The 16,748-nt window shown below is 37.7% G+C and overlaps 1 protein-coding gene across 3 annotated transcripts; it reads right to left on the minus strand.

Annotated features, from left to right (window-relative positions):
- Positions 1 to 2,373: 2,373 nt before the first annotated feature.
- Positions 2,374 to 7,774, minus strand: LOC130951920 (acyl-CoA-binding domain-containing protein 6). 3 transcript variants are annotated; one of them, XM_057880669.1, is made up of 14 exons: positions 7,522 to 7,774; positions 7,043 to 7,145; positions 6,598 to 6,675; positions 6,407 to 6,520; positions 6,192 to 6,258; positions 6,007 to 6,068; positions 5,682 to 5,821; positions 5,476 to 5,602; positions 4,854 to 4,968; positions 4,333 to 4,421; positions 4,140 to 4,223; positions 3,130 to 3,450; positions 2,984 to 3,043; positions 2,374 to 2,894 (listed from the first exon to the last, which is right to left on the minus strand). In XM_057880669.1, exons 2-14 carry the CDS (start codon positions 7,130 to 7,132, stop codon positions 2,721 to 2,723), a joined length of 1,521 nt encoding a protein of 506 aa, XP_057736652.1. In that variant the 5' UTR covers positions 7,133 to 7,145; positions 7,522 to 7,774; the 3' UTR covers positions 2,374 to 2,720. The 3 variants fall into 3 exon arrangements, with proteins under 3 accessions (XP_057736652.1, XP_057736654.1, XP_057736653.1); XM_057880671.1 differs by having other exon boundaries at positions 7,043 to 7,170; positions 7,522 to 7,761; XM_057880670.1 differs by having other exon boundaries at positions 7,043 to 7,176; positions 7,522 to 7,761.
- Between the last annotated feature and the right edge of the window lie 8,974 nt (positions 7,775 to 16,748).

Consider the following 16,748-nt stretch of genomic DNA (forward strand, 5'->3'; position numbering starts at 1 on the left):
TCAAACAAATGTACCGAAACTAAAGGGAAGAATTTCTCTTGAATTACCATTTCATCATTTTCCCCAGTTCTATTCTTTTAACCAGTATCGCCCTAATCCAATGTTGCACTCATGGTGGTCCAGGAGTTCTATTAACCAGCTTATTCTAGTATATGGATTCATGAAAATATATGATCATCAGTACGAAGAGGCAGCCATCAACTACAAATTTGTTTTGCAATTTGTGATCTCTAATGCCTATGATGAGGATGTTTAGCACATGAGCAGCCCAATTCCATTTTGTATTATGTCCACGTAAAGAATGGGTGGCATGTGAACTGAACAAATTTTGCTTATTGTTATTGCCAACAAAAGCACTTCTGGATAAAAAGGATGAATGTCTTTTTGAATTTCAACTGATTTTCTGGCCCATCAACACTCATGTCAATCAAAGACTTTGTCAAAAGTGACAAAGATCAGCCTTTGAAGCTTTGAATATCTTTCTTCTACTCTTTATTAATTTCTTTATATACAATTTTGTCTGAAAAGTAAAATTCTACAATAGCAACAAAAATATTTCAATAACACATAAATAATGTAAAGAAACACTGGAATTTGATTTACAGAATAGATTACAAAATAGATTTTTACTAGATGCATTCAAGCCAAGGGCATCCCCTATCTTGTCAGGGGTGATCTTGATTACATCGTACCGTGTGTCCAGTGTGTTATTGTACAAATCAAATAAATATGCCAATTTTTTCAAGAGCTTATGTGGGATATTCAAGGCTGGGATATGCCTCATAGTAGCAAATCTCAATTCTTTGACAATAGCTTTCTTGTCATCGCTCATCTTGCTGAATATATCAGAAATAGATCTTGTGGAGCACCTCAAATCATGAGTTTTCTGTAAATAAATGAAAATTATGTTACATAACTATATTTATAAAACAAAAATGAATTGTTCTAACATATATATGCTTACTTTATATCTTGGTCCTTGCTTCTTTGTGGTGCTCCTCTCACCAACTCTCTTAATTGTCAAAGTAATTACTGATTACTACACAAAAATTCAGTTTAAAACATGCAAATCGGTTAAACATGAACAAAAACACATGCAAATTACTTAAACATGTATAAAATGACACCAGAAATACTACAACAACATTCTAAGGCCTTTTTACACCCAATCTAGGACAATAACAGCAATTGTACTACAATTCAGCCAAAATGCACCGAAAATTTTTAATGATTACTACAAATGAACTCAGTTCAAAAGATGTGAATCACTTAAACATTTACAAAAACACATTCAAAATCCTCAAACACATGCAAATAACTTTTGGATCAGAAAAAGTGATTAATATAGGTTAAACGATACGAGAAGCACTAAAACAACGTTCTTAAACTGACCTAACACAAACTGACCTAACACAATTATCACAAAATAAACATTATAATGAGAACAGTAGTATCTACTTTATCGCGAGAACACCAAATAAATAGAAATATGACTATTTAGTGTTTCGCGATTGAAAATGCGAAAAAAATGAAAAAAAAACAAGGAGGGTTAGTTTCTCAATACCTTCAGTAATGTTTATGGTTCTCTTTCTGTGTTTCTTGGTGAAGATTTCGAACGTAGCTTCAAGATTTCCTTGAGTTTTTGCATAGATTTTGAGAAATATTTGAGAGATTTTGAACGTCGTTTGAAGTTTGTTCGTTTCAGTTTTAATTGAGAGAGACGAAGCATTTTTCATATTAACGTTTGTGCTACTGAACAGTTGTACAAGCGCGTGTTTACATATTCTCTGTGAAGTTGATTTTTGTTGGAATTAGGCCAACTTAATTAGACTTAGTTGCCAAAAGGTTGTATATGTAGCATAACTATAAATTTAAGTTGATGGGAATTTAGTGTAAAGAATATATTTTTATTAGTAAAAATAACTACTACACATATTTACTATGTAAATGATGATTAAAAGTTGTGATTAAATAATTATTTAAAATATTTTATATTATTAATATATCAAAATTAAATTGACATAATTAAATAAATAATCTATACTCATTTTTTGCTTTTTTTTTTCTCTTTTTCTTTCTTGGGATGAATCTATATTATCAATTTATCGTGATGGTGTTAGTATTTAGTAGTAGTTACGCAACCTACCTTTATACGCTCTAAATCATTTATGTTTTCTAAAGCTCATATTGTAATGATGAACCTTTTAACTTCGGTCAGAGAAATATAATTGATGATTAAACTTAAAAGAAGTTAAATTGTTACCCCTAGAAATTGCATGTCATAAGCTAATTAAATTCATGATGAAAGAACCAAAAAAGATTTTAAAAAAAGGATAAAAATAATGCGCCAAATCCAATATAGACTCGAATCAATGACATAATCCAAAAGTAAAACATGTAAAATGTAACAGAAACAAGAGCATGAAACTAATCAGATAATAGTATAACTGTTGCAACTTACAAGTGTACCCAAAACCAAAAAAAGTAGTAAAAAATGTTATGTACCCATCTCCTGAAAGTTTTATATCAGTTCAAATTTTTGAGTTCAACATCTTACCATCATGCATTTCAAAGATAACACCACAGAGTTCTGTAACAAGGAAATGCCATATTTCTGCATGAACTGAAACAACAAAATAATATTTTTTGCTTGTATGAAAGTTCAGGTTCCTCGGACTCAACCAAGATCAATTTAGTTGCCATTGCCCTCATACTTTTTATCATTCACCACCCCCACCAAGCCATCTCCAAACGCCACCAGAACCCTGTCTTTGACCGGTAGTAGCATGCTCCATCTCCTGGTCTATAGCAGACTTCTCCTTCCGAAGAGCCTGTACCTGTTCTTCCACTGACTGCATTGATTCCATCAGCTTTTGAAGTTCTTCAATTTTAGCCTGGACACAACATTGACTCAAATCTTAAATTGCAACCATAATTTACGACATACCTTGAAAATAGGAAAGTGAGTTACTGAGTTTCTTACCTCCAGGTTAAAGCACCTTGATCTCTCAGCCACAAGTTGTCCCTGTACTGACTGGAGTTCCTGAAGTTACAGATTCAATGCTGAATATTATTGTTTACATACCAAACTAAAGGACAATTCCACATGAAAATAGTTGCAATGCATACCTTGCTTAACTCAGCATGAACATTATTTAATTCATCTATCTCACCTCCAAGCTTAGTATTTTCAGCCCTGACTTCCGTGATTGACAATTCCAGTAACCTTTTCTCTTCTTTAATGGTTTCGACTTTAACTGAGATATCATCCATAGGATGACCATTAATGGGAGGTTTGGAATTTGTATCCTCTAGTTGCCTGAAATCTAACTTCTCAGATTTAGACAAAGCATAAGCAGAAGTAACAGAAGCTGCAGCGGCGGCAGCGGCTGGTGATTGAAAAATCTTAGGACGCAGGGAATCCCTTGGCTTGGGTCTCATAACAAAAACCTAAATACATATCACACCAAAAATTTAATTAGAAGGTAATGCATTTTAAAAACATAATTATTTCTAAGTCAACCGAATCCTCCCAAGCATAAAATGCAATTTATAGAATGTGAATCAAATCGATTCCTAAATCAAATAACTCCAAGCACTACCTAACTACACTTTGGAACATGTAAAATTAAAACCACCAAATTTAGACAGCCATGCATGTAGAAACAAACATATAGCAGAAACAGAAACAACTGTGAAAGGACTCAATCTGATGAGCAAATTAGTAAAAACATGTGACCATACTGCCAAAAAGACCAATGTGAGCGTGAACCTCTCCAACGGCAAATCTCGATGAAAAAATAAGCTTTTAAATGGTCATATATGGAAGACAGGGTAATATATGAATCATCATTAAGGAGTTGCAATGGGAACAGGGAAACCCAATCTCCCATGCACCTTCATTGAGAAATTTAGTGTTCTACTCCTTTCTTTAAAAGGTAGTTGACATTAGAAAAATGTAAAACCACACACATTGATAGTCATTGACGATGGAAAACCAAAATGAAAACCAAACTTCAACCTAAGTGATGATGAAAGTTTCACAACCAAAGTTCTCTTTCCAGAGGAAAATAAATTAATTAAGCTAAAACATCCATGGTGAACAGAAAAATAATGAATAAAGGTCACACATCACATACCTCATTGCTATATTTCCCATTATACCCACCAAAAGCTAACAAATACTTTTCCCCACCAATCAATGTTGAGCAGACACTCAAACCCTGATAAGCAATAAATACTTGCATCACATACAAAGAAAAAGAATATGCATTAAATGATATGGCAAGAATTTTATCATATTTTAAAAAGATATACTGCACAAAAAATCACCTCGCTAGAAAGTGGATCTTTTTGCTTCACAACAGTCACTACCGACCAAACCAGCTTAGACATGTTTAATAACAAGGTTTCAGGGCAACCTGTTTCCAGAATAAGATAATCAGACATCCACACAGAGTATTCCCAGCAAATGTTGAGAACCTAATCTATTCACACATGACATCAATACTATATTTACCAACCTTCACTATTAAACAGTTTCTTATGGTTCAGTTTTGTTTAAATAGATATAAGGCAAATATGTGGTGGTAGTGTGTGGATGCTAGTGCAGAGTGGCATATTGTTAAAACAGATAAAACTCCATTATGGTTTAGTGCTAGTGCTACTACTCAATGCTGTTACAAACACCAAATGGACTGGACTTCCATACTACATTATTGATTCTCTCTTTCTATCACCACTTTCTTTTCTCATTAATTTTATATTTTGAAGAATATCTTATCGGCTTCCCTTTAGTTGTACTTTTACTCCTTCTTGAAACTACTTTTCCAATTAAAAGAATAATTACATACCACTACTATTATCTCCACCACCAACTATGAACCAGCTTTCATCAATGGTAATACCAGCATGCCCAGCCCTGGGAGATACTGTATCGCCTTGAATTTGTGGTTGGGACCACTCCATCTGAGCCAAATGAAATAGTGAGGACATTCATGCCAAATGGTCAAAAACTCAAGCAATTTTCTGTACAGGGACAATATAACTTGAAACTAATTTCACGATTAGAAGAATATCAGGATCATTGTTTCCCTTCCCCATCAAACCAACACAAGTAACAAGGACTACAAAATAACTGGTAAACAATACAAATAGATTTGAAAAAAAAACTGGTAAGCAATACAAATAGATTTTGGGGAGAAAAAAAAGGTTAAAAAAGAACTCATGGAATCTCTATATAACATTCTTAATGTCCCACTGGTATGAAAAGAAAATGTCCATCCACTGGCAGGGATACAAACAAAAACCTTTGTCCCATAATTGCTAAAGTCAAAAGAGCTGGAATACAAGCTTAAATTCACCGAATGCGCCTAATATCTAAACAACTGATCAGACCCAAATGCAAGAAATGAGCTAATACCTCGACTCACTTACACATGCAGAAAACAAATGCATAAAAGAAATAGTACTTACAGTTTGCATGTCCAATAAGTGAAGATCATTGAAGAAAACAGAATGAGAGCAACCACCAAAAATCAGAAGGTACCGATCTCCTAGCATGGCAGCTGCATGGTCGAATCTTGGAGCTGGAGGTTCTTGCCTATCAAAATGCAAGTGTCGTGATCACATGGAACTTCTCTAAAGCATGTGAACATATTTTGTGGAAGTGAAATACTTACACAGTCTTTATCATATCCCAAGTCATACATTCCAGATCAAGAACGTGGACATCATTCAGCAACTTCCTCTTCATGTCTTCTCCCCCAAATAATAGCACTTTTGAACCAACCAATGTGGCAGACTGTCCTGTACAAGCTACCTGGCAGAAATAATTAAAAGCATATCAAACTGATGACTAACAAAATGAATTCCAAGTTGCATATATAGTATTAAAAGAACATTCTATACAAAATGAATATCCTAAATGCAACAACATCAACTACTATCAAGCATTGTCCTGGTAGATAGAGTTCACCAGTTACATCAAACTACAGCTACACTTACTGGAATGCTTCCAGAAGTCTCGATAACTCCAAACTGCAATGTCTCGATGTCAATGTATCGAACTACAAGAATTCCAATGAACCTTGTGAATTTCAATGGTAAAATATCATGTAAAATGCTAACCCAAGATACCACATGAATCGGAACTTGTATGTTTCTCTACCAAATAAAAATAACATACTAACCCACTAATTTATCAGAAGAACCCTTTGAATCTCCACCAATAAGTAGAAGTTTCTCACCCCACCTAATCTGCAGGAATTTTCAAGAGACTATCAACAAATCAATTATCTAGATAGTAACTAAATACATGATTTATCAATATCAATAAACGAATAAAGCAACATTACATACTACAACCCATCAGCACATAGAGAGAATTGTGCATACAAATGTTTACCATATTGTGACCAGATGTGGCTGGAAAAGTCTTCTGGGAGGCACTGCTATCATTGCTACCAGCATTTGCTTTCAATTTCAGAGAAGACCATATAAAACTTCTCAAATCAAAAACCTGCAAACAGCTAAATCATTGACCAACTACAAATACAAAATGTCCAAGAGTGAAAAGCCTGCAAGCATGCTCTATACCTGAACATCAGATAAATGCCGCCCATTTCGACTTCCACCAACAATGTATAGTTTCTCATCGACTACTGTGGCAGCATGCTACATATGTGGGACAAACAAAAATACAGAATAAGTGACTAGCCCAGGACCAACAAAAGAATGTTCAGCTAAGAAGTAAGCAAATGACTAAGGAATCTTGGTATTCAAAGCCAAGACAACTCATCCTGGATCGAACTACAACAACATCAGCCAAGCCCTGTTCCACTAAATGGTGTCAGAACTCGGATTGACTGATCGGACAATGTCAGTGTCCTATCAAAGACCAATAATGAGTTCCTTTTGATGCCTTTGTTAAAGAGGAAGTTTTGTATTATAAATTTCTTTTATCCTATTCATATACCAAGCTCCTTCTTGAATAGTGCAAAACAATAAACAAGGGTAAGCGAGAGACTAAGAGAAGAAGAACCTTATAGCGCGCTGGTGGACGCATACCGGATACAGGGATCGGTGCCCACTGGTCATATGCTAGCTCCTTATACCAATTGTTGACTTCCATGTCTTTTCAGGAACTGTTTCAAATTCAAACCTCCTTAACTGTCACTTCAGGTTAAACGATAACCCTCATAAACAAGTTGCAAATTACAAATTCTCTGTAGAGTACGCACACACAATAGATAACAAAATTCACAAGTTCGTAGCATACACGTGAAAATATTCAAATCAAAACCGCAGCTCAGTGAAATTGAATTATGCATGAACATAATCACATTTTTATAAAAATATTAATATCTGAGAAGCAGCTCCAGAGTGTCTGATATTGCAAATCGAGATCACAAAGGAATAGAAAATTTACCGAAATTTCAAAATCAATGAACGAAGAGATAACATGGAACAGAAAATAGGTAACTGAACTAAAGAGAGGGAGAGAGGGATTAGGATTGGAACCTGGTAGAGAGGAATGTGCGATCTCGGAAGGTGGGCGTGGGACGGTGGCGGAAAGGGAGCCACCGACCGTGAAGGTGGAGATCTGGATGGATACGTCGTCGTTTGGAAAGTGCGCTTTGGGCAGAGTGACGGTTACAGAAACACACAAAACAGCAGAACAATAGAGCTGCTACGGGCTTACGGCAGTTAAATTTGAAAGTCACCGTTGTAACTTGTAACTAACTATTCACTATTAAGTTGTGATTTGTCCATTCTGTGTAGTAAAGCCCCCATCACTTCCATGATCACTGCTTGAAGTATGTTTGTTCAGATTAATACTTAAAATTATACATGAGATGGTTTTCAAAGATTTAATAATTTTTTTTAATACTTTAAGAGAAAAGTTTTTTAAAGAGACAGTAGAATATATTATTTTTTGTTAATATTTTTAGATCGATTTAAAATTAATTTAAATATTTTGAATGTTTTTGGTGTATCATAAAATTAAAAGCATTGAATTAGAATGGCAAAAGATTTAATAGTTTATATTTAATTTATGAATAATTTATTAAAAATTGAATTTAATTTTAGTGCACGTATAAAATTAAAATTAAATTCTTAAAAATTATAATAAAAAAATATGATTTTATTATTTGGACACTAAAATTAGTTATTAAAATTATTTATCAATATAAAATACATATTCAAATACAAATATACATTAAAAATAAATTAAATCACACATATATTTATACATAAATATATTAGGCTGCGTTTGTTTCTAAGAACAGGACAAGACAAGACACTGAGAACAGGACAAGACAAGACACTGATGGACAGAGACACAAAATTTTGTATTCTAGTATTCTGTTTGGTGATAAACTAGAATAAATTATGAAAATTCAATTTATTCTCATTTTTTTCATTAAAAAAATATGAGATGTGATTGTGTACTAAAAATATAAACCTTTTTTGTACATAATTAATTTTTATAATGACCTACAAACATGGTCAAAAAAGAGTTAACTTCCTCCTAAAGGTATTGGGCTAAAAGGATGAAACCCAAAAGAACACCTTAAGGAGTTGAATTTCTATTCAGTGGGAACTATATTGGTGGAAATGGATTGGTTGGATTTGGAGTGTAAAGGTGTCATCTAGTTAAAAGAAAATCAAACTAGATGTCCCTTCACTAATGTCACATGTCAGGAGCTTTGGTTTAACGTGTGAGAATCAACTTCCTACCTTTTTCAGTTGACAAGACTTGAGGTGACAGGAACACCTAAAAATATTTTGGAAAAAGCAAGTAAACCAAATATCAGATTAAAAATCATTGGACAATAGATTTCCTCTTCATCATGGTTTTACATTATAAAAAGGACCTCAAGCCACCTCTGTAAAGCATCATTACCATTACGATCATCTTCTTCTTCACTTTCACTACTTTTCACTTTCACCTTCACCTTCTTCTAGATCTTTCTAACTCCTGAAGCTAATAAGTTAAAAAACCCATCTTTTTCTCTCCCCAAATTTCCTCTCATTTTGTTCTTCATTACATTCATTGCCTTCACGAGTAAAAAATTGGCGTTCTGGTGTTCCCCCAAAACACTTGACAACCATTAACCAGCCCATGTCCACTTTAAACAAAGCTCATTCATCCTCTTCTGACATTAGTAGAGGTCTCGACACTTGTTCTCCACCTCTATTTCTCATCATTAGTTCTCGTATTGCTTATCTGCCATTAATAGAAGTGTTTTTCCTCACAAGTTTACTTACCCCGAATCTCTCATCTTAACTATTATTTTTCACTTAATCTATTTTTCACGAAACCTACCCGAATCATCTGGCGACTCCACTGGGGAGGAATACTTCGACGTGATGGCCGAGTCTAGCAATACTCATTCTGGACAGAATCGACCACCTAGGCGACGTTCAATAACCCCTCGGAACCTCGACCTTAACTTGGGATCATCTCAAGATGAGGACGAGCACAACCATGAAGAAGAACACATGGAGCAGCAGAATCTGGGTGCAGCAGGAGGAGGAGCTCATTTCTTCACACCCCATGCTGGAGGTACCGCTGGCATGCACACTCATATAACCATCCATGTTCATGTGTACAACTATATGATAGACAACCAAATAAAGATGCAAGCTTTGATCACGAAAATGATGGCTAGGGATCAAATGAGGTATAGAACCCCCTCACCGCCTCCATTTACGAATCAGGAGAATATTGAGGAAGACGAGAACACCCCAGTCACTCGTAGGGAGTTGGCGCGTATTCTAAAGGGCAAAGGAGAAGCAAGTAAACCCACTTGGGAGATAAGTCCACCATTTGGGCATTATATTTTGGCAAAATCATACCCTAAGGGGTACCAACCACCTAACTTTCGTAAATTTGATGGTACCGGAAGTGCCAAAGAACACATCCTATCATTCTTGGATGATCTCGGCGTGTACAGAAACCACCAGGAGCTCAAGATCAAGGAGTTCTCAAAATCACTGACAGGAAGGGCATTCACGTGGTATTGCAAGTTGAAAGCCAATAGCATGAACACCTGGGAGCAATTAGTGACAGAGTTCTGCAACAAGTTCCTAGAAGAGGAACCCTCTATGCACATCATGGACCTGGGAGAGTGAAACAGAGACAGGGAGAAGGATTGGTAGCATTCATCAAGAGATACAGAGATCAAGCTTTACTTTATATAGACACTCTCCCAGAGCCACAATTGGTGTACGGGTGTATTAAAAATGTGGAAGATGGATCTCAAATTTATCTTTCTATGAACAACATAAACACTTTCTCTGAACTCTTAAAGAAAGCATCTGACATAACCGAGGCAATGAAACGCAGTGGAAGGAGATCTAAAGAAGTTTTCCCTCTGAAGGTGTGTGCCGCTGATGGCAGGGCAGGAGAAGTTCCTATTTTAGGGGTGCTAAGAGAAACAGTCCTCCACCTCCGCTACCTCTCTCCAAAGCTCAGGCCATGGTTATTGTAAATGGATGGTTTGAAGATGGAACATTAAATCCCAGAACAGATAGAGAGCCACCAACACCTGAAGACCTGAGAGATCTAAGATATTGCATGGTGCATCGAAATAAGAGCCATGGGTTGACTGATTATTATGTGGTGAGGACAATGTTTCATAGGCAAGTGAAGGAAGGGAAGATACTCCTAAATGAAGAAAAAAACCAAGAAGGTGTAAGAAGCACTCCTTTTCCTCAACATGATGTTAGAATGATAGGCGTTGAAGAAGAGGTAATGTTGACAGAGATTGTAGGTGAAGCAGAAGAGATGGTCACCATAGAGAAGTCCCTGGATGAAGACACATTGACAAGAGGTCTTTTGAAGTCTCGAGGTTGTAGAATCATGTTCAACTAGCTTGGCTTGGAACCCCACATTCAGAAAGAGGTGGCCAGAGCTCTAATAGGAGTCGTTCAGAAGCATGCAAAAAGTTTTGGAGGCGTCAACGCTCCGCTCATAAGATTAGCAAAGGCCCATGTAAATGCCCTGGTGTTTCAGGACCCTGACTCATTCAATGGGGAGTTCTACCATAATAAACCATTCTACGTAGAAGCAGTGGTATAAGGCATGAAGGTTAGAAGGGCCTTGGTGGATGCTGGATCGGGAGTAAATATCATACCCACTCTTATATTTCTAGAAATGGGAGATTCTACTGATCAGATAAAGCCTACTCAAGTAGGGCTCAATGCTTTTAATGGAGCGGGTGTGAAATCTAGAGGGTGTGTTAATGCCGTCTTGGAAGTTAGCCCCATAAAGACCAATAATAAGTTTCATGTGGTAGATGGAAGCTCTAGCTACCATATCCTACTAGGACGTCCATGGATTCATTTACATCGGTGCGTTCCTTCAAGTTGGCATCAATACATAAAGTCTAGCTGGAGAGGGAAGGATATTAGCATCTCAGCCACTGTAACACCCTTTGATGCGGGAGAAGCACATTTAGTGGATGCGAGTTTTTATGAAGAGCTTGCGTTGCCAGGAGTCAACAAAATAAGGCATGTGCAGGAATGCGCCATCGGAACACCTAGATAAAAAGCAGCACGAAAGAACACCCTGATGGAGGAAACACCAAAAGAAAACACCAAAAAACAAGCAACAGCGGTCGAAGACCTAGGGCTTCGTAAGGAAATTCTCCCAGGTGGAGGATATAGGTGGTGTATCCTATAGGAACTCGGGGGTCCAACGGAGGAAAATTACCAGAACTCCTCTGGCCCCAACATCTTAAGTGTACAAGAGAAAGAATATCTGCAAAGCAACGTAGGAAATGCCCCTATCCAACTCCAAGATGAAGCAAAGCAGAAGGAAGAAGAATTGGAAGAGATTAATTTAGGGACTGAAGAACACCCGAGGCCTTTGTTCGTGTGCAAAGGAGAGAAGGAGAAACGGGATTTGATAGCGCTATTAACAGAGTTCATAGATGTGTTTGCTTGGAACTGTGATGAAATGTCGGGGTTAGATCCAAACCTGGTAACCCACAATTTAGCTGTGCGGAAAGGAGAAACTCCTGTCAAGCAAGCTCCTAGAAAATTCTCCAATGAAATAGAAGCTCAAGTAAAGAAAGAAATCGAAAAATTACTCGCAGCCAAATTCTTCAAACCAATACAACACCCCTCTTGGTTAGCCAACATAGTGCCAGTGAAAAAGAAGAATGGGCAGATCCAGTGCTGTGTAGATTTTAGAGATCTAAACAAAGCTTGCCCTAAGGATGATTTTCTCCTGCCCGATGTTGATCCTAAATGGGAGGATCCTTACATTGTTTCTGAAGTACACCCCAACGGACACTGTATCCAGCTGGACCCAGATCATGGAACAACCACTGGCCCCATCAATTTCAAGTATGTCAAGAAGTACTATGCTTAATTTCAGCTTTAGTAGTTAGAATTTCAATTCCAAAAGGTTTCATTATCAAGAGCCAATGTTTATGTTATATTATTCTGCAAGCATCTTGCAATGCACGAAAAAACTGCATTACCAATCATACACTCAAAAGTTATGAATGATGCATCTTAAGAATTTGCAGTACAAAATATTTCTAAAAATTGAAGTGCCCCACCCTCCAAGCTCCTAAAAAAGAGAGAGCATAAATAGGGTAAGAGAGATCTGGGTACCTTCATTTTCTTTGCCTAAAAAAAAGAGGCAAAAAAATAGCAGTAGATAATGCTGCTCTTCTTAGAATCATACCCTCCCCTTGCAAAAAAAAAAAAAGAGATCGTGTGTATCCAAAATAAAATGATCACACAAGCAGGTAAAACCCCCGGAGGAGTATGCATATTATAAAAAAAAGAGGGGAAGCATAACACCCAAAAAGAGGTGTACAATGAAAGTCATAGAGGTAGCAGGACAAAAAATATTTTGTCAAAATGTTACATATTTTACAAAATAAAGTGCTGAAAAAATGTCAGCCACAAAATATCACTGTAAGAAATCATAGAAGAAGCAGCCTCCTTATGCTTGGCCAATTGCTCTTGCTCTAGGCTGATGCTGGCTAACCTAGCCTTTATGGTGTTCAATTCAGATGTAAGTTTGTTAACCTTTTCTTGAAGAGCAAAAACATCAGAAGAGAGAACATGATACTCTTTAAGACAACAATTCTTCTCTAGCAAGATCAGAGACCCCAGGTGCAGGCTCCAATTTAGCAGAAAGATTTTCAAGCCAACGACCACTAAATTTAAATAACTTAAGGTTATTTAGATAATTTTCTACCATATCTCGATGAGCACCCAACAAGTCTGCAAGGGAGTGTGAAGTAAAGAAATCCCATGCGTCCAGGTACCCAAGCTTCTTGAAAAGGCAGTTTAGGTTATTCGGAAGCAAGAAGGAAGGAGCCCAGGATGCAATCTCCGATAACAAGTTCTTCGCAGATCCATTGAAATACTCAAACTCATCGCAGACAGAAACTGAAAAGCAAAACAACCTTTTTTCATCAGGAACTTATAAAATGTTGGCATGCCTGACAAATGAAAAGAAATACAATGAAACACACCAGAAGAAACACTAGTTAAAGGTTCCTTTGTGATATCAGAAGCACTCGAAGCTTGAAAGGTGGACTCATAAACAGCATGAGAAGCTGAAGATACAAACATACACACAAACAGCATGAATGAAATCATGTACGCAAATCTCAAAAAAAAGAGGCAGAGTAAAGCAGTTGTACCTGCACCAGGAAATACCGTTTGGATGGAAGTAACAACACGTCTAGTAGGGTCCCCTTGGCAGGTAACACCTGGATCAATGTCAGCATTGCCCTTAGAACTTGCTATTGCTCGTGGGTCATCTCGCACAACTTCTTGGGTAGTACCCTTGTCAGGGATGCCGCCAACAACAAATGAATTAGGAGAGTCACCACTGACCCTTCTTGAGAGCTCTCATCTACTACATTTACCGAATCAGAGGGTGCATTTGGAATTGTTTTCATTTTATCCAAAAGACGATGGGACCTACGCTTCACAACACTTCTAGATAAGCTAACCACAGCCTTACCATGAGACTGTGATGACTCAACAAAGCAAGCAGCGGCAGAAGAACCTTTAGCTTTTACTGTCGAAGAAGGAAAAATCCTTGAGCCAGTGGAAATTGGTGAAGGCGTAGCATCAACAAAAGGCCTAGGTGGTCTTTCAAGAGACCTCTTTGCAACCTCAACATTTGAACTCTCCACTTTACTACGCTTGACCACTTCAGCAGTAACAACTGAATCGTCAGGTTTTCTTTTTGAAGAAAGTGGATGTCTATAACACCTGGCGTTCAAGTCTACAAAACACCAGCACAAAAGATACAGCAGTTAAATACAAAAAGAGGAGAGAGAGACGAAAAAGAAATGAAGAAACAAAAAACAAGAATCAGCAAAGAGCAAATATTACTTGTAATGGTCGAAGGAAAAAGGTTGCCAGTCATGAAATATGGATCCTTGATTAAAACCGGGACAAATGATCTGACATCAGGGACGGAGGTACCCTCATATTGCCTAATATGCTCCTTCATACGCATAAGGTAATCCACATACTCCATTGTAACTCCCCCATCCCTGTCAAGAGGAACAACCAAGAAAGGATTGTACTCCGGGAGTTCTTCTTGAAATAGAACCTTTTTCATTAAATTTTCTGGTGTAGAAAAAATATGCTCCACATTTTTTGGATCCTGGTCCCACCTTAGTTGGCGACTCACCCTATCAGGATGGTATATCACTGGATAGATCAAAGCTCCACAGTGAAAATTCCTATCCATAACAATCAAGCCAGGAAGGGGGGTAGGAGAAGTACACAAAAGCCAAAAGTCATAAACCCCATCCTTGCCGGTGGAAATATTATTGCGGTCATGTTCAAGACAAGCAAAATATATACGATGAATAGCCGATGTATTAGGCTGGTAAGAGGTTACGTATGGGCGAAAACAAAAATTTTCCTCCAAATCAATAACATCCTCCAAAGATTTTGAAGGATGAGCTGAACCCCAAATCCAAGCACGAGGACTGGCCTTCTTATCTGGAAGAATTGTAGGGGGCTTACGGGTGGGAGAAAACAGAGAGAACCGCTCAAAAAGAAAGAGTTGAAGAAATATTTCGTCAATTAAAGCCAAAACTGGAAAGCGACCATGAGCAATCTTGAGTTGCTGGGAAAATTGATCAAGCCGCGTATATAAGCTGCCGAGATACAGAGGAGCCAATGGTAAACATTCTCCTCTAGCAATCAAGCAGGCTAAAAGAAACACCCCATGGCTCATACACTCATCCGTCGATCCCAAAAATACATATTTACTTAACCAATAAGCGACAAAAGCAGCTTCCTTAAGATCTGAAGGAACAGCAGGAGCGGGGACAAACTCACCATTGAGGAAATCACCAAAGAAATAACGAGACCAATTAGAGTAAGAATACTTAATAGTAATCTTTTTCTTCTTGCGATCTTGCTTGTCTCCAACCACCTCTTTTCCTTTCGAGGACCCACGAGTCTTTGGATGCTTATCCTTGGAAGAAGATTTCTTGACACGCCTACTCATGGACAACTCTTTTGCATATCGACCAGCATCACTTAAACTCATTTGAAGATGTCTCGCAAGCTTAAGCATATCAGAATCTGGGCGAAGAATAGTGAGATCCACACTACCAAACACCAGCAGCTAGGGGTGGCAAACGAGCCTAAACCCGCTGGGCCGGCCCGCGTAACCCGCCAAAAAAGACGAGCTGGGCTGGAAAATTGGGACCGCCAAATAGCAAAAGCCCGCCTAACCCGCACTGCTTAAACCGCGGGTTTTGGCGGGCTTTGGCGGGGCGGGGTGGGCTTCCCCGCCGGGCTAAAGTTTTTATTAGTGAGGGGGTATTTTTGCAATTTTTTTGCCAATACCTAACTTCCCCCAACCTAACTTACAAGAGTATGAAGATAAAAATTGAGTGTTTTGAATTATGTTTATGTTATTTTGGAGACAATATTTATAATTATGTTTTGGATTATATTTATTTTGCTTTGGAGAGAATATTTATACTTATATTTTGAATGAAAATTTGGTTTATAATTATATTTATTAGATATTTATAATTACAAAGACTTTAATGTTTGTGAATATAAAAATATAATTTTTTATGCCATTAGAAATTATAAATTTATTAATATAGTTGTGAAATTATATATTACTTAGTAGTTAATAGTAAAAAAAAAAAAGAGGAGCTTTGGCGGGCTTAGCCCACCAGCCCGCCAGCCCGCTGTTAGGCGGGGTGGGCTAGGATTCTAGGACCGCCTCACTAGGCGGGGCGGGGTGGGCCAGCCCGCCAAAGAGCGGGCTTCTGGCGGGGCGGGGCGGGGCGGGGCGGGCTTCCCCGCTTGCCACCCCTACCGGCAGCTGAAGAAGAACCATAACATCTTCCAAAGTGGGTGAAAACTCACCCCAAGAAGTCAGAAGAGTATGAGTCTGAGAACACCACCTCTGCCAAAGTAAACTCATATCATATCCATTTCGTTGAACACCCAAGCCTGCCAAGAAGAAATCAATTAGTGCTTCTTCAATATATAGCAACAAGGTAAAGAAATTATAAGAATCAATTATGATGATAGATGGTAGAAAACAACCAACCTGTAGATGTGCGAATAGCCTCGGCAACACCAGCTAACTCTAATCTCCTCACGAAATTACCACCCTCCTCAAAAAATACTGTGAACACCCACTTTTGCCAAACCTTACTCATGTGAGTAGCTGCCTCAGCTTTAAAAGACGTCCATGGAAATTCTTGGCGCTT

This window comes from Arachis stenosperma, chromosome 9 (assembly GCF_014773155.1).
Source record: "Arachis stenosperma cultivar V10309 chromosome 9, arast.V10309.gnm1.PFL2, whole genome shotgun sequence".
Taxonomy (NCBI): domain Eukaryota; kingdom Viridiplantae; phylum Streptophyta; class Magnoliopsida; order Fabales; family Fabaceae; genus Arachis; species Arachis stenosperma.

Coding starts and splice junctions, on each gene's coding strand:
- LOC130951920 (XM_057880669.1), bottom strand. CDS start 7,132: ATGGAAGTCAACAATTGGTATAAGGAGCTAGCATATGACCAGTGGGCA. Junction 3,451..4,139: donor ATGGGAAATATAGCAATGAG/GTATGTGATGTG, acceptor ATATGTATTTAG/GTTTTTGTTATGAGACCCAA. Junction 2,895..2,983: donor CAAGGTGCTTTAACCTGGAG/GTAAGAAACTCA, acceptor TGTTGTGTCCAG/GCTAAAATTGAAGAACTTCA.